The 24,418-nt window shown below is 39.7% G+C and overlaps 1 protein-coding gene across 9 annotated transcripts in view; it reads right to left on the bottom strand.

The window, feature by feature from the left end:
• POU2F1 (POU class 2 homeobox 1) overlaps positions 1-24,418 on the bottom strand; it is a 110,252-nt gene that overhangs the window by 46,584 nt on the left and 39,250 nt on the right. For all 9 annotated transcript variants that reach the window (XR_010083045.1, XM_063419462.1, XM_063419463.1 and 6 more), the window contains exon 2: positions 4,022-4,087. Coding sequence is in view for 8 of the 9 variants with exons in the window: in XM_063419462.1 (XP_063275532.1) it covers positions 4,022-4,087 (66 nt within the window). In the remaining variant the exon portion in view is untranslated. The remainder of the gene's footprint in view (positions 1-4,021; positions 4,088-24,418) is intronic.

Raw genomic sequence — 24,418 nt, 5'->3', positions numbered from 1 at the left:
AAGGTCAGCACAGTGTAAGGATACAAAAGGACTAGAATGCCCCTTTTGCTCAAGGTAAGAGTTAAACACAATCCTGTGATGATGAACAGACATGGCAGATACAGTCACATGTACTGTGATTTTAACAGTCCAAGGTATTCATGTATTTTGCATCTTCATCCCAGCTTCCATAACTAGAGCTCACCAGCACCAAAAACAGCCCAAAAAGAGCACGAATTCTCCATGTCCTATCTCTCCATTCTTCTTGGTTCCAGCTCCATCCTCCTTGTCTTGCCCCTTCTGGTAGTTCACCAGTAGTTTGTTTGGTTTGGGTGCTCCACCCCCAGCAAGTCATGGGATGAAATTTCACCCCTACAGTCAAGGTCCAGTGTAACCCAAGCATGTTTAAATTCTGGCACAAATTCAGCCAGGTGCTCAGCTACTTCACAGAGTTGGTTTGGATGAAGATTAATACACTGCTACTCCAGGGAAAGGGACAGAACAGTGGAATACTGAACATGGATTATTTTACGGCATTTTGGAATTGTACCTGCAGAGGGTAAAGGCATGACAAAGCAGAGCAGGCAAGATAACATTGCATCTGCAGTCAGAACAACTTACTCTCAAAATTCCAGATTATAATCATCAGACTTCAGCCTGAGTTTGCACACTGCATTAGAAAGGAAAAGGAGTGAGGAACTCCAGGGGAGAGGTGGAGTAAGGTGCAAGGAAGAACTCAGGAAGGGAAGGCAGCCAAGGAGAAGGAAGATTTCAAAACCAGCTAGAGTGGGAATCTGCACTGTGCTCTGGGAGACACCACCATATTTTCCCAGGTCACTCTCTCTCCTCCCCTCTGCTGAAAGACAGAGATACCCCCAATACTCAGAAATTGTTTCCCTATCCACATTTCCTAATAACAAGGTCATCATTGATAATTGCCTAATTTTAGCAGTTGAAGGATGGTTCATGGTCTCTCTCCTACAGATTTCCCTCTTACGGAAACTGGAAAATCAATCTTTGGAAATGAAGCAATGCAAACAAGAATCCCTAGAATCCTTCCAAATACTACTTTTACAATAACTATTATTTTGCTGCTATGTCAACAAATGTCATAATTAGTACCGTTTCCATGGTCATTAGAACCTTGGCTTTCACAGTTCTGCATTCACACAGCTCTTACGAGAGAAGATGCATTAAACAAACAAAAAGGTTGAGATATTTTGGAAAATTTTATGCTGCCATAAAAAAGAGATCAAAAGGGCTATCCATTTACTGTAAGATATTTTTCTCACTTCTCTTTTCTCCAGCAGATACTATGTAGACTGTCTGCCCACAACTGAAGCCTGGAAAAGATTTGTCTTACTCTGCAATACTGATGACCAGTTTGTCAGGACAGGTTCTTAAGAGAACAGCCATCCAACAGCTCCTGTATTCATGTTTGGGTTGTCGCTTTCAATTGGTCTGAAATATGTGATGGTTTTTCAGATGCTTAAAAGGGAAGTCCAGTTAGCACAAAAAATCTGAAGGAATAAATTTCATTTCAATAATCTAAATTTCAGGCACTGTAACGTGACCAATATATTTAGGGGACTTTATGATGTTTCCTAAAATGTCAGAGCTCAAAATAAAAAACCCAAATTTGCTAACTTCCATGAAACTTAGCTGACAGCTCAGAGAACTATTGATGTTGTCATCTTTAACCAGTGGTAACTGTTGGTTTTTTCCTGAGAACACCAGCTCAGCCAAATGTAAATTCACACTCCACAGTAATTTACTTCTCTTAACATTTTCAAGTCGCATTATCTCAGTACAGTTTAAAAGAGGAACGACCCAAACGAGCATCCACTGAAGTTTAAAAGATAGACTATTAGTGTTTACACAGCAGACTCAAGTGATTTACAAATGTCACTGGAAAGCAGACAGTTAGAGAAAGTTACAAAAATAAGAACTCTGAGTGTTTATAAAAATCATCATCACGCATTATCTGGGGAGCACAGGCACTGACAGAAAATCAATGGCACTTCCAGTTCCTCAGCATCTGAGCTGAAAGCTGACTTCTTTTCACTCAAGTATGCACTGAGCCCACAACCATAATCCAAGTACCCCAATCAGAAGCCTAAAATTACATTCTGTGAGTATTCCTTTCAGAGCCTAACATCTGCCAAGTTGACTAATACAGCTGATGCTTGAGCTCCCAAAGAACATTCCAAATGCCATCAATCACTATCTCCAGTGGTTTAGGAGCACTACATTTTAAAACAAAGCAATGACTGCAGAACAGAGAGTCCTCAAAAATTCTAGATTACTTTAGCTCATACAATTTAAAAATCAGGATACAAAACTGGAAGGAAAGACTGGGAACATTTAAACTAAAGAAGCAATATTCCAAAAGTTTTAAACACCAGCCAGAGTCAAACTTTTTGTAATTACTAACTTTAATGTTGGACTATAAAAAACCACAGTCATTGTATCCCCTTTTAACATGAAAGGACCAACATGCAGCTTTACAGTCCATCCATTTGATGTCATGACCCCACCTTCACACTGATGAAATATTTGCCTAAGAGAGCCGAGCTCTGCTGAAGCACGTGCAATGCTAATTGACTGATTACCTCTGAATAAAACAATTCCTCCTCCTTACCAGCTCAGTTGAGGTGAAACTGCTAAAGTTGCACTGAGAGAAGTGTGTTGGGTATGCGCTCAGGAGAAAGCATATGCAGGGAACTGTGGTCACACAGGGGAGGAAATCTGAATTTTCTCAGAAGTTTAAACACATCCTCCAGCCACAAGGAGTCCACAGGGATATTTAAAACCATTGTTCCCATGATGCTGTTTATAATAATGAAATATTTACGGCCCATATGTTTTTGAAATAATGTTTTTATATAATCTTAAACCATTAAATACATATTAAAACACTTATTGTGCAGAAAAAGAATTGATACCTCTCCCATTAAAAATACAATGACAATTATAAAACCTGAGATGCCAGCAACAAAACACACACTAAGAAGTGGGCAGAATTCCTTTTGACTGAACCCATATATTGGCAGAAAAAAATCCAGCCTCTCAGATGAAGAAAATTAAATAGTGTTAATTTCCTCACAACTCCAGAGTTTAAAATAAAACTCTTATTATGGAACCATGAAGATGAATACTTGTTTCACCCATACAAAGTAACCAGATTTCTCTCAAAGCAACAAGTTACCTCTTACCAGAATTTTCTCTTCCCAAACACTATCCTGAGCTGAGAAAAGATTCTGAGCTAGGTTAAACTATTCACTTTCCATGCAGAACTGTCATTTCTCTTGCTTTCAGAATGAGCATTATATTACTTCCAGAAAGGAACTGAAGCATGGGATAGCATGATTAAGTTAAAGTGGCTCAACAAACTTCTTCAATGGCTTAGAATTTGGTCACAACTTGAGAGTGTGCCAAATGGCAGACTGGCCCTGACACAAAATCTGTTCTTCCCCACCAAATTTCAAGGTTCTGTTCTAACACTAAGAAATTACAGAAAAGCTGGCTAACATTTTTTTAAATTTTGATATATTATCCTTTGTCCATTTGACTTGTTCTTGAGAACTGTTGTGACAGCTTGAAGGAAATCTAAAACGGAAACGAGATGAGGCAGTGGCCCACATCTGCCAGGGAAAATTTCAACCCAAAAATAAACGATGAAGTTACAAGTGCCAAGGGTATGCTCTGCCAGGAAAAAATGAGACTATTTATGGAGAGCTAGTGCCACCAGAGTTTCAGTAATATCAGGAATAGTACAGATAGAAAAAGCGGGGAAGGGAAATCTTATATAAAAAGTGTGGATGGTGCTCCAATAAAGTAGGTATGAATAATGCCCTGCATGCAGTAGGGTTAATGACAAAGGTCTCTAAAATCAAAGGGTGTAGGTTTTTATTTGTTTGGTTTTGTGGGTTTTTAAAATCCCACTAAATGGGTAAAGATATTTGCTTTTAAAATCCATTCAATTCCACCAGAAAATATCAGTTCCCAGAATTCCAGCATGCACCAATTGATCATTTCTTACCTGTGTTCCCGTCCCCACTCTCCATCGATGGTTTACTGGTTTCTGACGGATTGTTCATTCTTGAGTCTGCATTAAAACAGAAAGAAAGATAAAACAAAACGGTAAAAAATCCCCAAATCTATTCATACCTTTTTGTTCAAAGGAAGTACAGAACAGCAGAAATTTGCTATGTAATGTACTCTAATTCAGATTATAACACACAAAAAAAAAAACCCCAACCAAAACCAGAAAACAATACTGAATCTTCCAGGTAAATATTATTTCAAAATTTTCTATGACATTATTCCCATATGTGAAAACGTGGTATTAAGGGAATAAAAGACAGCATGCTGGAGGGCAATGATAGGTAGGAACTTAATTTTCAATACAATGGAAGTCATAGAAGAAGAAAAAAAGGAGGGGGGAAGAAGAAACAATGATTACACCAAGATTCAAAAACATTAAGTCTGACCATCATGGCCTACATTATTCTTGTGTTTGTTCCCTGCCCCACCCCAACAAAAGAAAGGAAATTCAGTCATTATAATTAAATGGATGCCATTTTCCTAACACTGCATTTCTATTTTAGTGGAATATCACTGACACTAAGTTATTGTATATTTCCTATATATTCATGCAAAACCATACTAATATAAAATAATTCTTTTTCCCTCTGGATGAACGTATTGGAAAGTCTGTCCCTGGTTTCAAAGCCTGTCAGCTGAATACAGTGCAATGCAGAGGGCCTCTCCAGATGGCAGACAGAGAATATAGTTTCCTTATATAGGAATCTATACAGATGTTCTGTGTACAGCATCAGCCTTCCAGCTTATTACCTCCTCATTCCTTGCCACCGACCCCAGTGTGCCACATTATCACAAACCAAAATTACAAAAAGAATCTCAAGACAGAACAGCTCATAAAATGAAGTGTAAGCAAATCCTTGAGCACACTCTTCCATTCCCATAATGAGCTAAAAGCAAGTTCAATGAGCTTAAAATGAACCCTTTACTCCAGGATATCCTCTTGCTAGGTGCTTAAAAGGTTACTTCTGTCATGCACTTTCATCAAAGCAGCGATTTCCAAAACACCAATAGGCTGAAGAAGAATACAGGAACAGCATTAACTACACTGCATCTCTCCCCCTGACACTACCAAGAATGCCCAGACACCTCAGAGCTTGGCAGTCCAGGAAAGCTGGATATGAGAAGATGGATTATTGCCATGTGCCATCACCTGTACTGCCAGTGCACAGTAGAGGCAGGGACCTGTTGCAGTGAGCTCAGAGGAGATGATCAGAGGGCTGCAGCACCTCAGCCACGGGGAAAGGCTGGGAGAGCTGGGGTTGTAGAGCCTGGAGAAGGCTCCATGAAGCCTTTACAGCAGCTTCCCAGCACCTAAAGAAGAGAGCTGGAGAGGGAATTTTGAGAAGGGCATGTAGTGACAGGGGAGAATGGTTTTAAACTGAAAGAGGGCAAGTTTGGACTGGGTATTAGAAAGAAATTCTTACAGTGAGGGTGGTGAGACACTGGAACAGGTTGCCCACAGATGTGGTGGATGCCCCATCCTGAAAGTTTTTAAAGCCAGTTCGGATGGGGTTCTGAGCAACGTGATCTAGAGTAAGGTGTCCCTGCCCATGGAAGGGAGGTCAGAGGGTTGAAACTGGGAAACCTTTAAGGTCCCTTCCAAACCAAATCATTCTATGATTCTGTGGTCAATATTTTTAAAACTAATATAATTTTCCACATGAACAACTGTGGCAGTTGAACCCAATAGAGCCTTGAAAATCCAGAGGACTGTAACAACCACAAAACTTCCCCTGACAAGTTAACACAACCTCTCCAGAGCCTCAACTCCTCTCAGAAAGTTCCTATGCCTATTCTTAAATCTTTCAAATGTTCAGCCACGTGTAAAAGAGATCTGGACTATGAATGTTACCCTTGGTATAAAGGCAGATGTGTGAAACTTTCTGAAGGGGGGAAGGAATAAGGAGAAACTTTGCAGCTGAGTGCTGTTGGCCCACACTTCAGCAAGTTTTGCCCTGTTTTTCACAACCTCTGCTTAGCACATCCAAGCTACCGTCTTGAAAAACAGAGCCCTGCTAAGGTTGCAAGTACAGAACCTATTGCTTCCAGGCTCCTTATTTTGTCATTTTCCACATTTGGATGGCATGATTCACACTCTAGAAACAGATCAAGGGTTCCACTGACTATACAGAAATGTCTGCCCTTGACTTGGCCCTCTCTGCTGAGAGATCTGTGTTTCTACCTAGACACTGCATGTATCTTGAATTGAGTTTATTGTTGTGGCAGCAGCACACTTGTTTAGAGTGATTATAGGCAACATGCACTCGATAAGCAGCATTAGTGCATTCCTCTACACACACAGATGGCGGCTGAAATTTCACTTTAGAGAACATAGAATGGGAGTCCTTTGCTTTGGACACAAACATGAAGCATCCTCATCCAACAGGAAAATAAGAAGAGTTCTTAAAGTCAAATGCATTGGTTGTGGAAACCAGGCTAACTCATGAAGATGTAATTTTCAAGCCCAGAGTAAAGAATAGCTTGAATTCAAGATACAACTGACCACAAAAGGGAAGAGCACAGGTTGAGAAGGTTGTCTCTCAGAAATGTGGAATCCATTTGCTGAACCACTTCAGAAAATTCATACTAGAAAAACAACAGAGGGCCTCCAGTTGCTAGTTTGCTGCAGGAATTGAAGTATTAGAGCCAAGGTGCAGGATACTAATGACAGAATAAGCAAAGCAAACTAAACCCAGAGTGGGGACACAGCTGTCCTGTGCACTGAGCTCAAGCAGGGTAGTCACTGTTCCATCCTATGAGGAAGCACACACCAGAAGTCTTTCTACATGATGAGCAAGTTTGCTCAGTCACACAAAGTTATAACTGTACAGATCTCTTTCCAAAAAGCAAGCCAGGACATGTTTTCCTGTCAGGCTATGCTGCAAAAGAAATCCTTCTAGAACAGGTTTTTTAATACTAAACATATACAAAGTTTACTTAACTACCAAAAGCTTGTCTAAATGAAGCATATTTTATTGTGAAGATCCATCCTTAACAAAGACCTCAGACATTGCTATTGAAAAAAGCAGCAAGTTGGAAGAAGAAACATCTTTCTGGTAGTGTTCAGGTTCAAGAGAAGGATAGCATCCATTATTTCACCAGTTGACTACTTCTTGTTCAATCTGTGGGCCTTCTGCATGTAAAGCATCAAGAACAATGCCGCTATTTCCATTGCAAATGCTATGACATCCATCTGAAGCACAAAACTGCTACCAGCAAAACAGCCTCATATCCGCGGGATACTCAACCAACCCATTCATTCGACGTCGAATAAAAAGGCTACTTGGTTTATACGTGCTCGTACCATTTCTGCTTCAAACTTAAAAGAATAAACAAATGAAGTGGGCTAAAAAACCCTCAAACCTTAATGCCTTCACTTTTTTTTTTTTCTTCTTCCTTTAGATCTTCCTGGGGTTTTAAATAAAGGCCCTGGGCTACAACTTCTGCCAACATTATCTAAAAACAAACTCCCCAGAAGGAAGGATCGAAAGCAGCAGGTGCATGATTGAAATCAAACTCTCAGGAGTGAATACATTCCACGCTGCTACTCTGCTAGCAGGGCTGAGGTGTCGCCAGGCAGTGCTGTGCCAGCCTTTCACACACCCTCAGGAACATTTCCAGAGGCATTCAGGAGAAAGAAGCAGTGGACACCGGACCAACCTGACACGTTATAAGGACTGTACACAGCTGGCAAAGCAAAAATCTTAACATGGTATATACCATTAACTGTTTCCCTTCACCCATTCAAGCAGAACTGCCTAATGCTTCATTTGCACCAGCAAAAACAATTCATTTATGTGCATGGAAAAACAAAGTTTAATGAGAGTGAAAACATGACAAGAAATATTTAGAAATTAATTTGCAGAAACCACATCATACTCAGAAACAAACATACTCAAATGTTTGCTTTAAAATTTACCATCCAAAAATAGATATTTTTTACTTAGAGATATCAGTTCTTACATGAACTTATACAATGGCATGAAAATAATAAAAATTAAATAAATAAATAAATAAACACACACACATTGAGCTTCAGGGGGAAAAGCCTTGAAAATAAATAAAACCTATTGTAAAACTGCGATGATCCATTACTATAAATAACTTTAAAAGACACGAAGAAGGAATTATGGCATGTCTGTTCTGCAGTCCTGATGGAATCTCAGTGCAGGAAATATATTATCCCAGTAACCTTAAGCACAGCTTGCAACGGTATCAATGGCAACCACTGTGCACTCCCCCTTATTTTCTATTACACACGAAGAACCTTGCTACATTAAAAATACAGACATAACACACGTTCTGTTGTGGAATGGCTCAATACAGTTACTACATTCCTTCAACACTTAGGCTCCCTGTCATTCATTTTAATGCTTTAAAATTCGTAACACACAGATATGCAAGTCAAGTCCACTGTTTGTTAGAAGGTAAATGCTTCTCAGACTGAAATCCTAAAAGCAAAAGGTCTGTATTAATATCACCCAAGTCTGTGCACAGGAAAGCAATTCTCCTGGAGGAGGGAAAAGAGGAAAACAAACAAACCAACCAAAGCATGTATTTCCCTGGTACAGATCGAGCTATCCATCTAGCAGGCAGCTCCTTGCTGCCGATTCACTGGTGAGCTTCAGCCCCACAAATACCTTCTGCATATGTGATTAAGCCACTCTGCATAGTCAATCTCCCAGCCTCGGTGTCCGTACGAAAGAGCTGAGCCGGTACCCACCTAGAACGTAGTCGCTGCAGTCCAGCATTGCTGTGGTATCCTCTACAGGTTCAGATAGTCCAAGGAACGGGAGAATGGCAATTTCTATCAAATCTACACTACTGCTCTGACTGAACATGAAAGGGAGTGGGGAGGTGGGGGGAGAAATACAACTTCAGTTACACCATAGCAATCTTCAACTGAACAGGGAAACTTCAGTTGCTGTGTGGAGTTTTAGTCTCTCCTACTAGCTGTGTCTGACATTGTCAAGGCGACTGAAGCGTGAAAAGTTCCCCTTTTTGTAATAAAATAGAAACAAAGATTGCAGCTGGCAGTTTCCATAATGAAGCTTAATCAGTATGCGCCTGATTAGGGCCTTATGCAAATCTCCTCTCGTTAGCACAGCAGCCAGCACTTTGAAGTCCATGAACAATTCATTTGCAGAGTACACTGAAAGCGCTCCCTGCATAATTTAAATTGCGGTATAAATATTTATCAGCTCATTTGCATATTAATTGGCAGTGCATGAAGGGAAAAATTATCTCCCGAGTGCCAGCATAATAATTAGGGAACAAAATGAATTTTCTTCCAATAGCTTGGCTTCTCAGCCCTAACTCAAGCACAGTACCACAGGGGATCAGGGAGGGGAAGAGACAGAGTTCTGTTCAAATGCCACTGAAATGACACGTACAAATTAGAAACAACTCTACAGACTTAAGCACCTTTAATCTTATTCCTGCTGGCAACAATAACATCAATAATAAAGGGGATTTGGAAAAAGCTTTCCACACAATCCAAATAATCCCACGAAAACAATTAGCAAGGTAGAAGCTGAACACAAAGCTGTCAAACCGGTGCTTGCACATCTGCGTGGAGTTTTCCACATCCAAACACGCACTGTCTCAGCAAGGTCCCAGGCAGGGAAGAGAGTCCTACCAGAGCAAGGAGAGTGGCACGATTCCCTTTAAACAGCTAAAGAGCTTGGTGATTCATTATCGGGTAATCCCTTTGCCACGGCCAACTTAACAGCAGTGGATATGTCAAGTATTGTGTAACATTTGACACCCATTAATCTATCCCGAGTGAAATCAAAATAGATTTAGTCTTTTGCTTTCCAATGACTTCCAAGAAAAAAACCAAAAATCTATTACTAATCCCCTCAAACACGCACACAATATGGCAAAAGAAAGCTCACTGCAGAGCTATGGTTTTTGAAAGGGGCACGTCACACCCACGTTGCATCTTTGAACCACTCAGTGATAACCAGAACGCGCTTGCTGCTCTGACCACAAATTACACTGGAGCACTGGAGAACTGAGAAGAAGCTTTGGTCTATGGAGAAATCAATCTTCTTTTCCAAAAGTGGTCCACTTTTGGAAAAGTAAGTGGACTAACTATTACACCATTTCAAATAGTTTGTTTGCCACTCAGATACTCGTGTCCTAAACAGCAAGAACACTTACATAAAAATTCAAGTGTGGTGTGGACATCACAAAACTTATTACTCCATATTCTGATCAAGAAAAGGTAATATGCAGACGATTATAGGGTTGAGCCACCCACTTCCAGGTGCTAATGTGAATTTAAAGAGTATGTTGTTTTTCTCTTTTTTTTCCTTTAAAAATACCCTAGCTGTACTTTTCTTCTCATTTCTGAAGTGAATTCAAGCACCACCTCTCCAAACAAGAGGGAGTGAGAGAAAAGGGACTTCTCAATCATCCAGTACTGACTGGAATTTATTTCCACGCTTGACCTCTTCTTCTGTTCAGGTTCATATCTCTACTTAACACAAGATGTTCCCAGCTATATATTTAACATGAGTGATCTACACTTGAGAAAGATTGCAAGAAGTGAGGGAGAAGGTGCTCCCTACCACAGGGAAACAACTGCATGTGCTGAATAGGTTTTCCTAATACCTTGTTCCCAACTTGGTTTTCTACTTGTTCATGTGTTCCACTGAGACCTCTGAGGCCCATCTTCACGGTTCACAGGCCTTCAGTAAACTTCACTCCTGCATAGATGCTTTTGGAGTGCACTGGGAGATAATCCGTTTGCTTTACCAGAAGAGCCTGGACACCAGCGGTGTAACACACCAAGCACTTCCCAAAGCAAGTGTGTGAGCTGGGGCAGCACAGAGGACAGCAGTGCTGTGCTCACAGCAGCGTGCAGGGCTGGCGGGACGCAGGTGCAGCCCCGGAGCGCAGGAAGTGAGCGTTAGAACCGGGCACCCGCGCGGCCATGGCTGATCAGCCCCCACACCGATCTCCACTGAAGCTGGGACATCCACTAACAGCCTGACTGAGAGAAAAAGTGTCCACCTGTCAAACTCTCAAATGGCCAAAAAGGAGAAGACAAATGAACAAAAACCTACCCCAAACCAACCAACCAACACCAAACACCACAAAAAACCCAGACCAAATGGTTGTTTCAATGACTACTTCATTCTTTGACAATTTTATTATCTTACCTTTTATCTAAGCTCACAGAATGGTTTGGTTTGGAAGGGACCTTAATGATCATGCAGCTCCAACCCCCTGCCCTGTGCAGGGAAACCTTTCACCAGAGAAGGTTGCTCAAAGCCCCATCCAGCCTGGCCATGAACATTTCCAGGGATGGGGCATCCACTTTTTGTTTTGCTCTGTTTTTTTTTAATTTAAATTTAAACTCCTGTTTTGTTTTGTTTAAATTTACCATTGACAGTCTTTTAATCTCTGCTGTAGCAGAGAAGGAAAATGTCTGGGGAGGAACAGTGCCTATCACTCTGCTCCAAAACCAGTGGTGGAATACATTAGTTTAATGTTCTCTTTAGGTTTTGCCACAACACTGCCCATTCTTTTCTTTATGGCTACTTATTAAAAGTTACTTGACACCCTGAACCAAGGACATACTTCTGGTACTCCTATTTAAGCAAAACAGCACTCTGGGCTTTGCTCACAGTTTCATTTTTCCTCCAAAGGCATCACTCAGAAGAGAAAATGCTGCACCTTGTGATAAGTAAAAAGCTTTCCACATTCCATGAAATAGAATAGATATCTCAAAAAATGCATCAGCCAATACTACAGTTTTTACATTAATGATTTTTCCCCCATAATCCGATTCAAACTCTTCCGTAAAACCAAAGGAACTAACACAGAGCCATGTATGACAAAGGCAGATTTTCTTCAGCCAAACACTTTGGAACCTGCAGATAACATTTCAGGAGACTCTCTCTACCCCATTCACATTTTTTTTGGTCACTTTCTATGTATTTTCCACCCCATACCATTTCAAATGAATGTCTTCCTTTTGCAGTCTGTCCCACAAATATGTCACTTTCTTTATTCAGTTATAATGAAAATTCCTGATTCCTTAATAACTCCATTTTTGGAAAGGGAACGTTATTTTTACCTGTAAACTATGCAACTCTTGGGTTTTTTACATGGACGTGTTTCCACATATTACTAAAATGTCATTTACTACATGCCCTCCATGACAGGTAAGAAATTTCTGCCCCTATCCAGCTCAGTGACAAGCATGACCTTTGCAAGCTTCAGGGCTGCACTTTCTGATGAGATTACCCAATAAACCAACTCATTATTTCCTTTTTAAACAGCATATTTGGAGTGAAGTGTAAAGGAATACATACAAATGGAATACAAAACACAAGGAAAGGAAATACAGTATTAATGGCAACATTAGCATGCTGCCTTCATTTAACCTTGAAGGTACTACCTTTTAACTCAAGACATTTCTAAGTCTCCATCCCACAAGCCAAACGAAACCTAACAAAAATTTCAAAAAACAGAACTACAATGTGCTATTAAAAATAATTTTAAAAATCACATACTGCAACACAATAAACTGTTACTAAAGTTGGCACAACCCTCTTAGAGTAATTAGACAGCAGCCTGTTCACAGCTAGGGCTGCAAGGTAACTCTAATTTTAGCCACCACCTTTGACTGTGGCTAACAGAATTGATTTTATCTGAAAATTGGTAAGTTTGGTCTGAAAGCCAAAAAGAGCAGTTGTCTGGAAAAGTCAAACAAATTGGTCTGGTTTAGAATTACCAGTCATCAGGCAATTGCTATGAATTGGAATTTTAGTCTACATCTAATTTTACTTCTCACAAACTCAAATCATAAGTATCCTTTAAAACTTGCAACCACACACAATGCCTTTCAAAATTCCTTTGTGTATATTTTTGAAGGAAATTAAGCATGTGGAGAGCTAAGCAGGAATGCTAATTTATCTTATCAGTGCAGGACAGCGGATACTTGTAAGCACCTGATACATTAATATAAAAGTGTTTGTTTGTGGGTTTGGTTTTTTATGTCTCAACTTATTTTTGTCCACAGAATGTAGTAACTACCATGGATTAAGTTGGTTTTTTTTTCCCCACAGGAAAAAAACTGTGTTCATGACAAATTTACAATACCACCACACAAGGAGGGAAGAAAAAAGGGTGGCAGTGACACAATGAGAGAAAATAAAATAAATACCCTTATTCAAAAATCACAGAATTATAATTTCCAATTATAATTATTATTATAATAAGCAAACAGCCTTATTTGAAACTCACAGCTAATTCTGTCATTCAGGTGCATCACCTGAATACTTTTGCCCCACTGTTCCTGCCTACAAGCCATGGCACATAAGAAAGCATCCATATTATATTTACATAAAAGTTTTTCTTTCATCCTGTTGAATGTTTTCTTTCCAATAGCAAAGGATAAAAATTCAGTGCACTCAACCCTTGTTGTCTAAATAAATGTTATTGTCGTAATATTTACTTAGAAATGATGGAATATTTTGAAGAGCAGCAAACATTAGGTCTTTACATCTCCTGAATTAAGCTCTCGTGTTCCACTCACTATGTTGTCTCAGTTTTCGTGACTATTTCATAATGGCTTGAGACTTTTTCTCTTTTGTGTTGTTTTGAGTGGTTTTTGTTTATTTATATGCATCATAAGCACTGACTCCAGGAACTTAATTCAAAAACCACCCGAAGTGTCACACCTTTGAAAACCAATTTGTGTTGTTTAACTACCACGTTCCACCTGCCACAGAGCTGTTGCACATTAGCACAATTGTTATTGTCTTCAGGGCATCCACCTCCTTCCAATTTAGCTTGAAGTTAGCATAGAAAATGAACAAATCATGCTGATTCCACCACACTTCAGGTATGGTTTAATATCATTCCATATTCATTGTTCTAGTAAACTTGTATATGAAAAGTAATATACAAACTTAAGGAGGATTTTTTAAAAAACACACACAAAAATTTCTTAAAATGTGACCATTGTATGGGAAACACCTGGATTGAATTTTTGTCCACTTATGTGGGTCTCATTCTCCTTTAAAATTGTTTTGTCAAATCTAAAATACTTCACACTGACAAGTACTGAACACCTTGGGTAGATGTATACTGTCTATGAGTTAATACCTCTTGTATTTTATCACTTTTACAGGATTTGCATGCCGCACGTTGCTTTTCATAAATGGACTCTGGGACAAAATAAAGTCTGAAAAGAAGACTGATGTGAAGTTGTGTGAACAAAACACAAGGGAGGGTTGGAGAACAAGATCAGTAAAACTTCAACATTTATCAGAATTAGGAAAAAAAGTGACTATTTAAGGATGCAGGTCTATGTTATAGCAGTACTGAAGGAAAAAAAGGCCATATTACTGCCCCCTCCTCCCCAACTCTCCCCTAAACAAACAAACAAAACCCAAAAACAACCTCATGGAAAAGCTTGCAAACATTTATGGATGCTGCACCTTGGGGCAGCACCATCAGGCACTAGCCCCATGAGGAATGGGGTGACCCCAAATTTCCCCTGGCAGGGAACACCAGCCAATCCTCATGTACCTCCTGGACATAAAGGGGGGGACATTTGCTCCCATAAATGACATTTATGGGAACGTGTCTTCCCCACATGCTACTGAAATTGTGTACACATTTGAATGGGAAAGGTAAATGCAGTTCATACCACCAAAACACCGAGCAATGAAGGTGGCATAAACACCGGTACTTTCAAATTGTTATTGCAATACATACTAAAAATCCCACATATTTCAGAAAAATAAATATTATCTAATATGCAAATCACAACACAATTGACTTGCCTTGACATATGAAGAGTACTTATGCCAAGCTCAAATACTGAACAGAAATATTTGTTTTAGCAGCTGTAGGAACTATTACACTCTAGAAGCATCAGTGTATGTGCATTCCAAAAGCATTAATTCTGCCTCCTCGTGTCCACTCACACAACAGAGACAGGCCCTCAAAGCTTAAAAACGTTATTTTCAAACTGACCTGTAAATCAAAACATAATGCCTTATGCAAACACCCTATTTCCCTGTTCTCCACTTTGCCAAAGTAGCAATTACTAGTCTAGCTTCATGAGCAGGGGCTCTACAAAGAAGAGGCTAATTCAGTGTACGACTTAACCACACAGCACTGCTCAAATCCCAGAGCCTCCACACCACTTGTCATTAACTACACTACAGGTCACTCTCAAAATACATAAATCAAAGTCATGAGTCCTGCTGGAGCCAACTTGATTCATCAATATCAACAGCCCTGACAGTATTTAGCTCTAGTTAGCTAATTAGAGTGTTTGACATACAAATTAACAGCAAAAAGAACATGCAAAATTTCTGCAGTCTATCGTATGAATTGAAGTTGCACGGCTGTGTGCCCATGCTTTGCAGGAACTGCTTTTGCTCTCTCTTCCTTAATAACTATCTCAAATCCAAGGAAGGATATTGCTTTAATGCCCTCAGCACACTGATCCAGACACTATTAACACCTGTAGGAACCACAAGACATGTCATGAGAATGCTTCTTTCTGAAGCTTAAATTATTTGATCTCAAAAGAGGAAAAGGCCAAATTCCAGACAAGCTGCTTTGTATGTTACAAATTGAACAAAAAATTGCCAGATGCAAGATCTGAAGAAAGAAACAGAGTTATTCACGCTGCAGACACTGATTCCATCCATCAGCACAGGTATCCAAGCATCTATCATTTTGCTCAGAGCTAACATAAGACTGCACTTGCTATCAGCCAGGAAAAAAACCCAACAACAAAACTGCAGTACTTGGGCACCTGGGTCTTTAATTTACAATAATTTACGAACAGCAGAAAGTGAAAACCACAGCATAACTACACATATGAAGTACAACCTACATTAGCTTTTCCAGGAGAGGTTCATGAGCCTGGTTTTGCCCATTTTAGCACCTATGCTGGGCTAAAGCAGAAAAGGCATTGGTCAGCTTTTCTCAGGAAATAACCACAAGAAGGGCTTTTCTAGAAGCAATGCTGAAGGGCAGGCAGCATGACTGACACCTGTGGCCGTGTTTGCACAGGATTTGCTGGGAAGACATGCACACTTTATTTGCAGGCTCATGGACACAACATTGAAGTCAAGTGTGTTTTGTTTATTTCTCCAGCAAATCAGAGACAAGGCAAGCTTTTCCACACTGCCTCACTTTCTGTAACTTATTTTGATTGGAACTGTTAGTTTGACAGGTGCAGAATCCTAAAAAAAAAACCCCAAAACACAACAACAACAAAACTCCCCCCAAAAAACCAAACAAAAAACCCCACAAAAATAAACCCACCCCCACAAGAAACCCACCACAAACAAAACCAAAACCCCATGATCTACTTAAAAATTACAGAGTAAAAGAAGACAGTTGAAAAAATTAGGTCAAAAGGCCTAACTAAAAATTTTCAAAATGATGCCCAGAATACTTCAATTCGTAGTTGCCCATTCCTCAATAAAACACAAGACTTGTATATGCATATTTCTTTTTTTTTTTAACAGAGAAATCAAAAATTAAAACCAGGACACTTCATTTAGGTACTTAATCAGTACCACAACCACGGGCCATGAATGCTGAGGCAGCAAAAAGCAGCATTGCTGCCCTGCTGCCTCTTACACAGCTATACAAGAGAATTGGTCTGTCTTAAAACTACTCCAACTACAAGGAGAAATACTAACCCAAATCTGGTTTTCAATCCAAGAGGAGAAATGTTTACCCTGGTGAAACACAAAAGCAGCAAGGATGCAAAAATAGACAAATGAGAAAGATGGTTTCAGCAGCAATATTTCCTTAAAATCTTCACTGTCTACAGCTTCACTCTACTCCTATGTTACATATCCATCTTATGAACTCTGTCATGCAAATTGTGTGACAAACAGAAGAAATTAAACTCTCACAACGTTTATTTCCTCTTAGGGCCACTGACTCTCAGTCCTAATGCTGACAACTTGTATAAATTAAGTACACTTAGACATGCACACACCCCTCCAATGCCACTCTGATTTCTACTCTCACACAGGCCATTTCCATGCTCAAAAATGGAATTGTGATTCCATAAAACTTAACTATAGAATCACTTGTTTTCATCAGATGCATTGAAGAAGGCATTAGAATCTGCAAGGTTTTGAAAGTAAAGAAAATATTGACTGACAGAAGCAGCAGCAGAATAACAGCTACAATTATACCAGTAAGAAGTTTAGCACAGACCCAGCTTAGAGTATTAAACCCTAAATTCAAGGAACTTTTCACACAAGAATTTAAAATAGCTCCTAACCCTAAGATGTCATAGTAGGCAAATCTACAGAAATTAAACAAGTACACCTCATAAATATCTGAGACCTCTACAGAAAAACACTGTAGGCTGATCTAGAGCATCAAGCCAGGCTGAAAACTGGATTTCTCAAGGGACACCACAGCTCTGGTAACATTAACAACAGATCAGAACTGAAGCTGTTTACAAGCAGCCACACATTAACCCTCAGAATTTTTGAGAGAGAGAGACAGAGAGAGAGAGAGCGTGTTGATCTATAAACATATATACTTTTCTACTTATACATACATTGTGTTTCTATATAGAACATATATACTATATTATATACAATGTATATGCTTCTATTAATTTTTTAATAAGGTAGTAATCTCAGATTTCTCAAAGCTTCTAAGCCTACTATTCTGAAAATAGTTTACATGTTCTGTTTTCCTGCAGAAAGGTACCACGACAGTGCCAACCCAATGGAAGAAATAGCATAAAGAGCAAGCCAGCATACAGTGCTGTTCCCATCACTTTTGTCCAGTCTTTGTCAAAAGGCAAGTTGCTATAGTGAAAATGAACAAGCAAGAAAAAAAGTAAAGCCCTTAAGTGGCAGGATCATCCCCAAAAATCCAGCCACAACCAGCCCAAGAGCTACCAACTGACCACTGCTGCTGACTTGAATGAAAATCATTCCTCAGCCTTCTTAGGAAGTCAGTCACCACTGAAAGAAGAGCAATTCAGTATTCAGAAAAAAACCCTCAAGCTAAGCTCTCCAGCAACACTCAATATTGCACTGACATTTTAATACTGCATTGAGTTGATCTAACATGCTATTTTAAAAGAAGGACCTGTACTCCACATTGCTTTCACAATCCCTCACTATTACATTAAAAATGCAGAGAAAGTTAGTTAAATCCCAGAGAATTTGCTAAGCAAGAGGCAATAACAATAATAAAAAAAAAATCCTCTGTGACATTTCATTTCCAACAAGCCTCACAAAAGTGGTGAAAGGAATGAAAAAAGGCTACAAAATTCAGAGCCCTTCATGAGCCTGCAAGAAGCATGAATACGAGCATCTTTTCCATCCAATGTGACACTCTCAAAATGACAAGCCCTTTTTTGCCTGCCTACTGGCGAGTCCACACTCCTCTTTTCTTCTTTTGAATTTTCCCCAACTTAAATTGAATGCAAATAAACCAGGTGTGGTCCCCAGAGCAGTAATCTGCAGACAGTCCCCACCGAGTTCCCATAGCAACTTGCACAGCTGGCCACGGGAAGGAGGTTGTATCTGCTTCATATTGGCTACAGAGTTTAAACACCCAGCAAGTGAAACACCAATTACCGCATCTTGCAAAGGAAACATCCACTAAAAAGCACAACCATTTCTCCTTGATTAATGCAGGAAAATAAACCTCTGGATATGCTCCTAGTCTAGAGATTGCTCAGCATGTAAAGTGAGTATCTCTTATTTAGAAGAGGTGATGCCTGCGAAAGAAAAGGCTTCTCTTTTCTGCTGCAAGGAACTGAAGTTTAAGAATCACTACAGCATTTGGAAAATGCCTGTCATTCTGTACTTTGCCATCAAGGAAAAACACAGCTGGAAGAGAAAAGTCAGAAACTCAAATCCTTCTGGACAAGTTATAAGACTTCCACAAGACAGCACCTCTCTGACAAGTGCTTTGTAAAATTTCAAATTTTCACTGTTCTCTTTCTGTATCAGCTTTCTAAGTCTCAGTGAAAAAGTCCAAAGTTACTCTGTGACTGACAAACAGTTGTTCATACCATACAAAACCTGTCCTTTGTTCCTTACCTGCAAACATGGATCCCTCCTTCTATTAATTCCTCGCCTTTCAGCATCCTGCACTCACAGCTCACTCCTTTTGCTGCAGCTCTTCGCCTCCTGGCTGTGCCCATTCCGTATCAGCCGGCTGAACAACCAGGGAGAGGGCACCGGGGCTGATCTGGAATCTGGGGGGCTGATTGGCCACAGACATGTACTGGGTGGCCAACCATCAGAAAAGCCATACAGACAAGGACCAGGCTTTCTCTGCTTTCTCTTTGGCACAGCCACAAGCAAGAAATCTCTCCCCTCCTCAGACTGCAGTTTCAGGTAAGAACAGCCCCTAGGCTTAGGGGAAAGGATGGGCCCAAGTACCCCTGCTAATATCCTACGGCTCTTGGGAAGCAAGAACACAGATAGTACCTGAGACACTGCCCATCCTCAATTATAAATCAAAGACTTTTTGGAGCAGAGGATGTTGCTAAACATGAAGTAACCTCAACAGATCTTTCTCTGCCATGAATCTGTACTAACGTCCCATTGAAGCCCTGCAAATTTTGAGGAACCAGCCTGCAGCAAGGAGTCCTACAGTCTAAGCATACAATAAAGAACATTCTTTTCTATTTTGCTTTGAATCTATCATCTTCTTTAGGACTACTTTAATATCCTCTACTTCTTGCACAAAAAGAATCCATGATCTGTAAGCTTCTATTCTCCCTCCATGACACTTCACTGACTTCTGCCATGTCACCCCTCAGCTCTAACTTCTAGGATGATAATCTCATGCCTACACAGCCGTCCATTAAAAGTGTGAATGGATTCAATAACATAATTCCTCATGCTGCTTTTCTACGTTTTTATTTTCAGTCTGAGGAATAGAACTACACAGTCTACCCAAGAGAAAGAAGCACTAATGGATTGCAGCACAATGCTATTTTTTCTTATATTGCTTTGCACTCTGATCTTTTCTTAGTAAGTCCTAGCATTTGATTGGCTTTTTGACTACATGTTGAGCGTGAAAATACAGCAGTTATTTCCATGAAAAATTGTAACATGAAAGATCTCATACCTGAAGAATTAGGAATCCCTGTATTAACTGCACATAAACTCAGGATCTTATCTCTTATTCCTCAGAAACTTAATATCATTGAAACATCAAAATCTGTTCAATTTGGTTAAAATTGGACAACTGTTTTTGAGGGAGAGTGGAAGTTAGAAAGACCTAACACAAACCTGTCTTTCCTTTGGAAACCTGGTTAAGTAAAAAGAACAACATGATGCTTATCAGTCCCCAAAAGAGCAGGAGGCTGATAAGAAACAGACTCAGTATCAGTCACTCCTGTTTGTGCTGACTTTACAAAATGTCTGTCCTTGTACTTGGCATAACCATCCCTCAGTGATCCCTGCTCTTCAAGGAGGGCATGGCAGGCTTACCCAGGAACATTCAGCCTGTAACTTCACAAGAGACCACCACCATGCCAGTTGTCTTATGTGAGAATGTACATTTATCTAGGAAAGGGGAAATATAAACAAACAGGAGCAGTTCAATGTGCACATTGGACATTAGCATAAATTTTATTCCTCCGTAACATATATAAGACACTGTACACCTGTGAGCTCTTCCCATTATCCCACCTGTGGGAATTTGCCTTAATCCATCACTAACTTAAAAGCTGCTCGTTTGCTTAAGTACTTTTGGTTTTCTTCTCTACCCATTCTGCTTTCCAGATTTCTTTTCTTTTTCTAATCAGCAGCACTTCAAAGAAACAGCTGAGCTGGTGGCATTAAAATGACCAGGGAAACACACAAAGCTTTGGTAGGGCACAACCACTGAGCAAGAGAAACATGCCATTTAGTGTTAAAAATGATGACTGGAAGCCCTCTCAATTGGGGGGAAAAAAGAAGAAATCACAATTCATCAGAAGGAAGAAAAAAGTAGTATTCCCCTACACACCTGGCATAATTTGCACTTTAAGAACCACACCATTGCTAGAACCACATTGATAGTGCACTGCATATTAATAAAAGCCAAAGACTTAAAAACTGAAGGCACTCAGCCTGTATTGCAAGACAGTAAGTCTGCACATCTTACAGGAAGAAACAAATGGGGCATACAACTGGCAGAGTCTAGAACCTGAGAGGCTGAAAAATAAAGAGATTTTACACTGGAAGTGAACATGCAATTTTGAAAGAATTAGAGGTAATACCAGCTAATACTAGTATAACAAATAAATATTTAATGTCAGATGTTAAGGAGAAGCCACTCTAAATGCAAATTTACTCATGGACACACACAGATGCTCTCTGCTCTCACTCATATGTATCCCTTACACCAACAAAGAGGAAAGTTTTGTACACCTCAAAAATATAGAAGATTTAAGTGCATATTGATTCTGTCCTCTACAGCTCTTATCTCTGCTGTGATTCCTTCCATGTTATTAGTTACATGCTGAACACAAACTGGCACTGAAATTGCCCATATGCAATTCAAATGCCATTTGGCCAACTCTAACCCTATACATGGTACTTGTTCATAAACAGCTTAAACAGCAGATGGAGGGGAAGGGAGAAGGTAATAGGGACAAGTGAAGGTTTTGCCTTCTCATGAGACCTGGAGACAAAAACGTTTCTGTAATAAAAGAAGGCCATTGAGTACCTTCTGTATAACTTCTACCTCAACCTCCAGGTGATGGGTTACATTAAGAAGAGTCTCATTAACGCACTCTAATACACAGAGCTATAAACCATTTTCTTAGCTTCAGCTGTTAACTGGCAGTTCATTTTTTAGAAGGCATCAGTTTCCAGCAACTGGATCTTACTGTGCATCTCGGGCTGGTTAAAGAGGCTCCCTTAACCATACAACCCCTTATATCCAGTGGGCAAGTCACCGTTCACCAGGTCAAACGTGGTGTAACCAAAGATTCTGCATTTTAAATTCAGTTTGACAGGCTTTTCACATTCTGAATCCATCACATCTCTGGCTTTGTTAACAACTCTCTTGATGTTACAAATTTCCTAGCAGCACCATAAGGTTAGACTCAGCCATATTTGTAACTCAAGTATTGTGTTATCACAGGTATTGCCTCACTCCAAAAGCCATTTCCTGACTGTAATTCATCACAATTGAACTCATTTTTAGAGTGCACATGTTTCAGAGCTCCTCTACCAAAAGTGGAATCTACATCTTTTTTTTGCTAGATGTTCAGCAGACACGCTATTTAGCTGAATTAAAATACATGGGTAAGTTCCCATAAAAACAAATTGGTGACTTAGACCCTTTTGCAGTAATGGACCTGATAGTAGCAACTTCACCAGTATTTGCTTCACCACTGAAGTTTCCATACTCCTCCCTGATCGCTGCCACATACAGAAAGCACTTGCTGAAGAAAAAGACACAGCCAGTAGATTTTGACTTTCCATTAACAACTGTATTGAGATTTTTCAGTTATCCTGTCCTTAATCCTTTTAGTATGTGTTACTATTGATTTTGTATCACTTTAATTTGGTAATCAATGAAGTAAGCCATTCTAAATCACATACATTATAAAAGAGTGCATTTTATCAATACAATTACAAAACAGAGCTTTAATCTTAACAAGAACTGAAAAGGCTTACAGCAAATTCATCTGAAAACACTTTCTCTCCTTCCCCAGAAAATTGTATGAATTGACATTAGATTATTTTTATTGACCAAAAATTGTCTATCAGCAAACAAAATTATCTAGTTGCTCAAGCGAGTGCAACTGACCTCCAGCTTTTAAAATAAAACTCTCCTATTTTTTGACATTATTGACTCACTTGTTTTTCCACCCCCTCTCTGCAGTTTCCTTGGTCACTTAAGATTTACTGACATCCACAAATACATATCATCAACAAATTAGTTTCTTTCCGGTCAGTCTAAATTACTAAACACAAGCTGCCTTGTCTCGCAGATTTCAGAAACCCAACTCGTGCAGTCTCTCAAGCATTCCTATTCCTCCCCGCTCCCATTTATTTTTGAGAATGGCATTTTCCCCCCATTTTTAGGAAACGCTTAAGGCCACTCAAGAGCAGGTGATCTGTGTAAGAACAGAGGTCCTCACCCTTCTGCACATTTCAGAAGGTGCCCAGGGACTGCAGCTCCACAGGCTGGTCAGTCAACCTAACAATTCTCTCTAACCAAGGAGGGGAGTGGAAATTCCATAATTTCCTCTGTTTGGGGGGCTTGGTGTGGCTTTTTGGCACTACTTTATCAGGCCAAAGAGGTGCAACTAGTGCAGAAGTTGATAAATGGGGAGCAGGGGGAGAGGTGCTGCTGTGGTGGCTCACTTTGGCTCATGAAGCCCTGTCTGCAGAGACGTTCATCCTGCATCATGCAATCATAACAAGTGTTGTATGCAAATTCTGAAATAAAGGCATTCACTGGCACTCCTTGAGCTTTATCAGCTTGCTAAACACCATCACGAAAAATAGATCAGGGTGTTCCAAACAATTCCTTGTGCACTTGTATTTCATTAGCCTAAGAAAGGTAATTCCACATGACTACATCAGACAGTGCTTCCCTAGCAATGCCACTGCCTCTTCTCCTTATTTGCTAACCAGGACATGACTGCTGTGGAGAGAAAAAAACACAGACTGCTATTTCAGAAGGAGAGTACAGAGAGCAAAGCTGGAGGTGAAATCCTCCTAAGCCAGTGGAAAGACACTGAAGACCAGACTTCCATTTGGACTCCTCTTTGCCTCATCAGGAGGAGGGAAGCCATGTAAGATATTTATCATGTTTGTTCTTCAATAAACCTTTTTTTTAGAATATAAAAATCTATAGCATCCTTCTAAATAGCAGAGCATGGACAGCTACTTGTCTGTCAAGCAGCTTTTGCTGTTGAATAGTAGTTACTCAGTAGAAGAGGTACAATTTTAAATAAGTCATCTGAATTTATTATTTCATTTCCCTCATTTTTGTATTAAAAAAATATCAGCCATCAATACTTGTGCATTCACCATGAGCTGTTCTTTCAGAGATTGCTTGGCTGAAAGAGTCAACAGGTACATCAGGAAGTCTTTTCAAACAGTATTTCTCACAATTCCCTTTTCACATTTTACTTCACTATGCAGTTTGAAATCCTACAGTATTACTTCAGTTGACAACTAATCTACTCTATGTGTGCAATGAATCATCAGTTTGCCTATTAAATTAACAATCAAACTGATGACTAATTTATTAGGGGTTTTGTCTTGCTAACTACAGAAACACATGTATCGTACTATAAAGGCCCTTTTTATTGCTGCTGAGATCACCTTATTCG

The sequence above is a fragment of the Prinia subflava genome, chromosome 25 (assembly GCF_021018805.1).
Source record: "Prinia subflava isolate CZ2003 ecotype Zambia chromosome 25, Cam_Psub_1.2, whole genome shotgun sequence".
NCBI lineage: Eukaryota > Metazoa > Chordata > Aves > Passeriformes > Cisticolidae > Prinia > Prinia subflava.
This window is presented reverse-complemented; position numbering and strand designations above follow the sequence as displayed.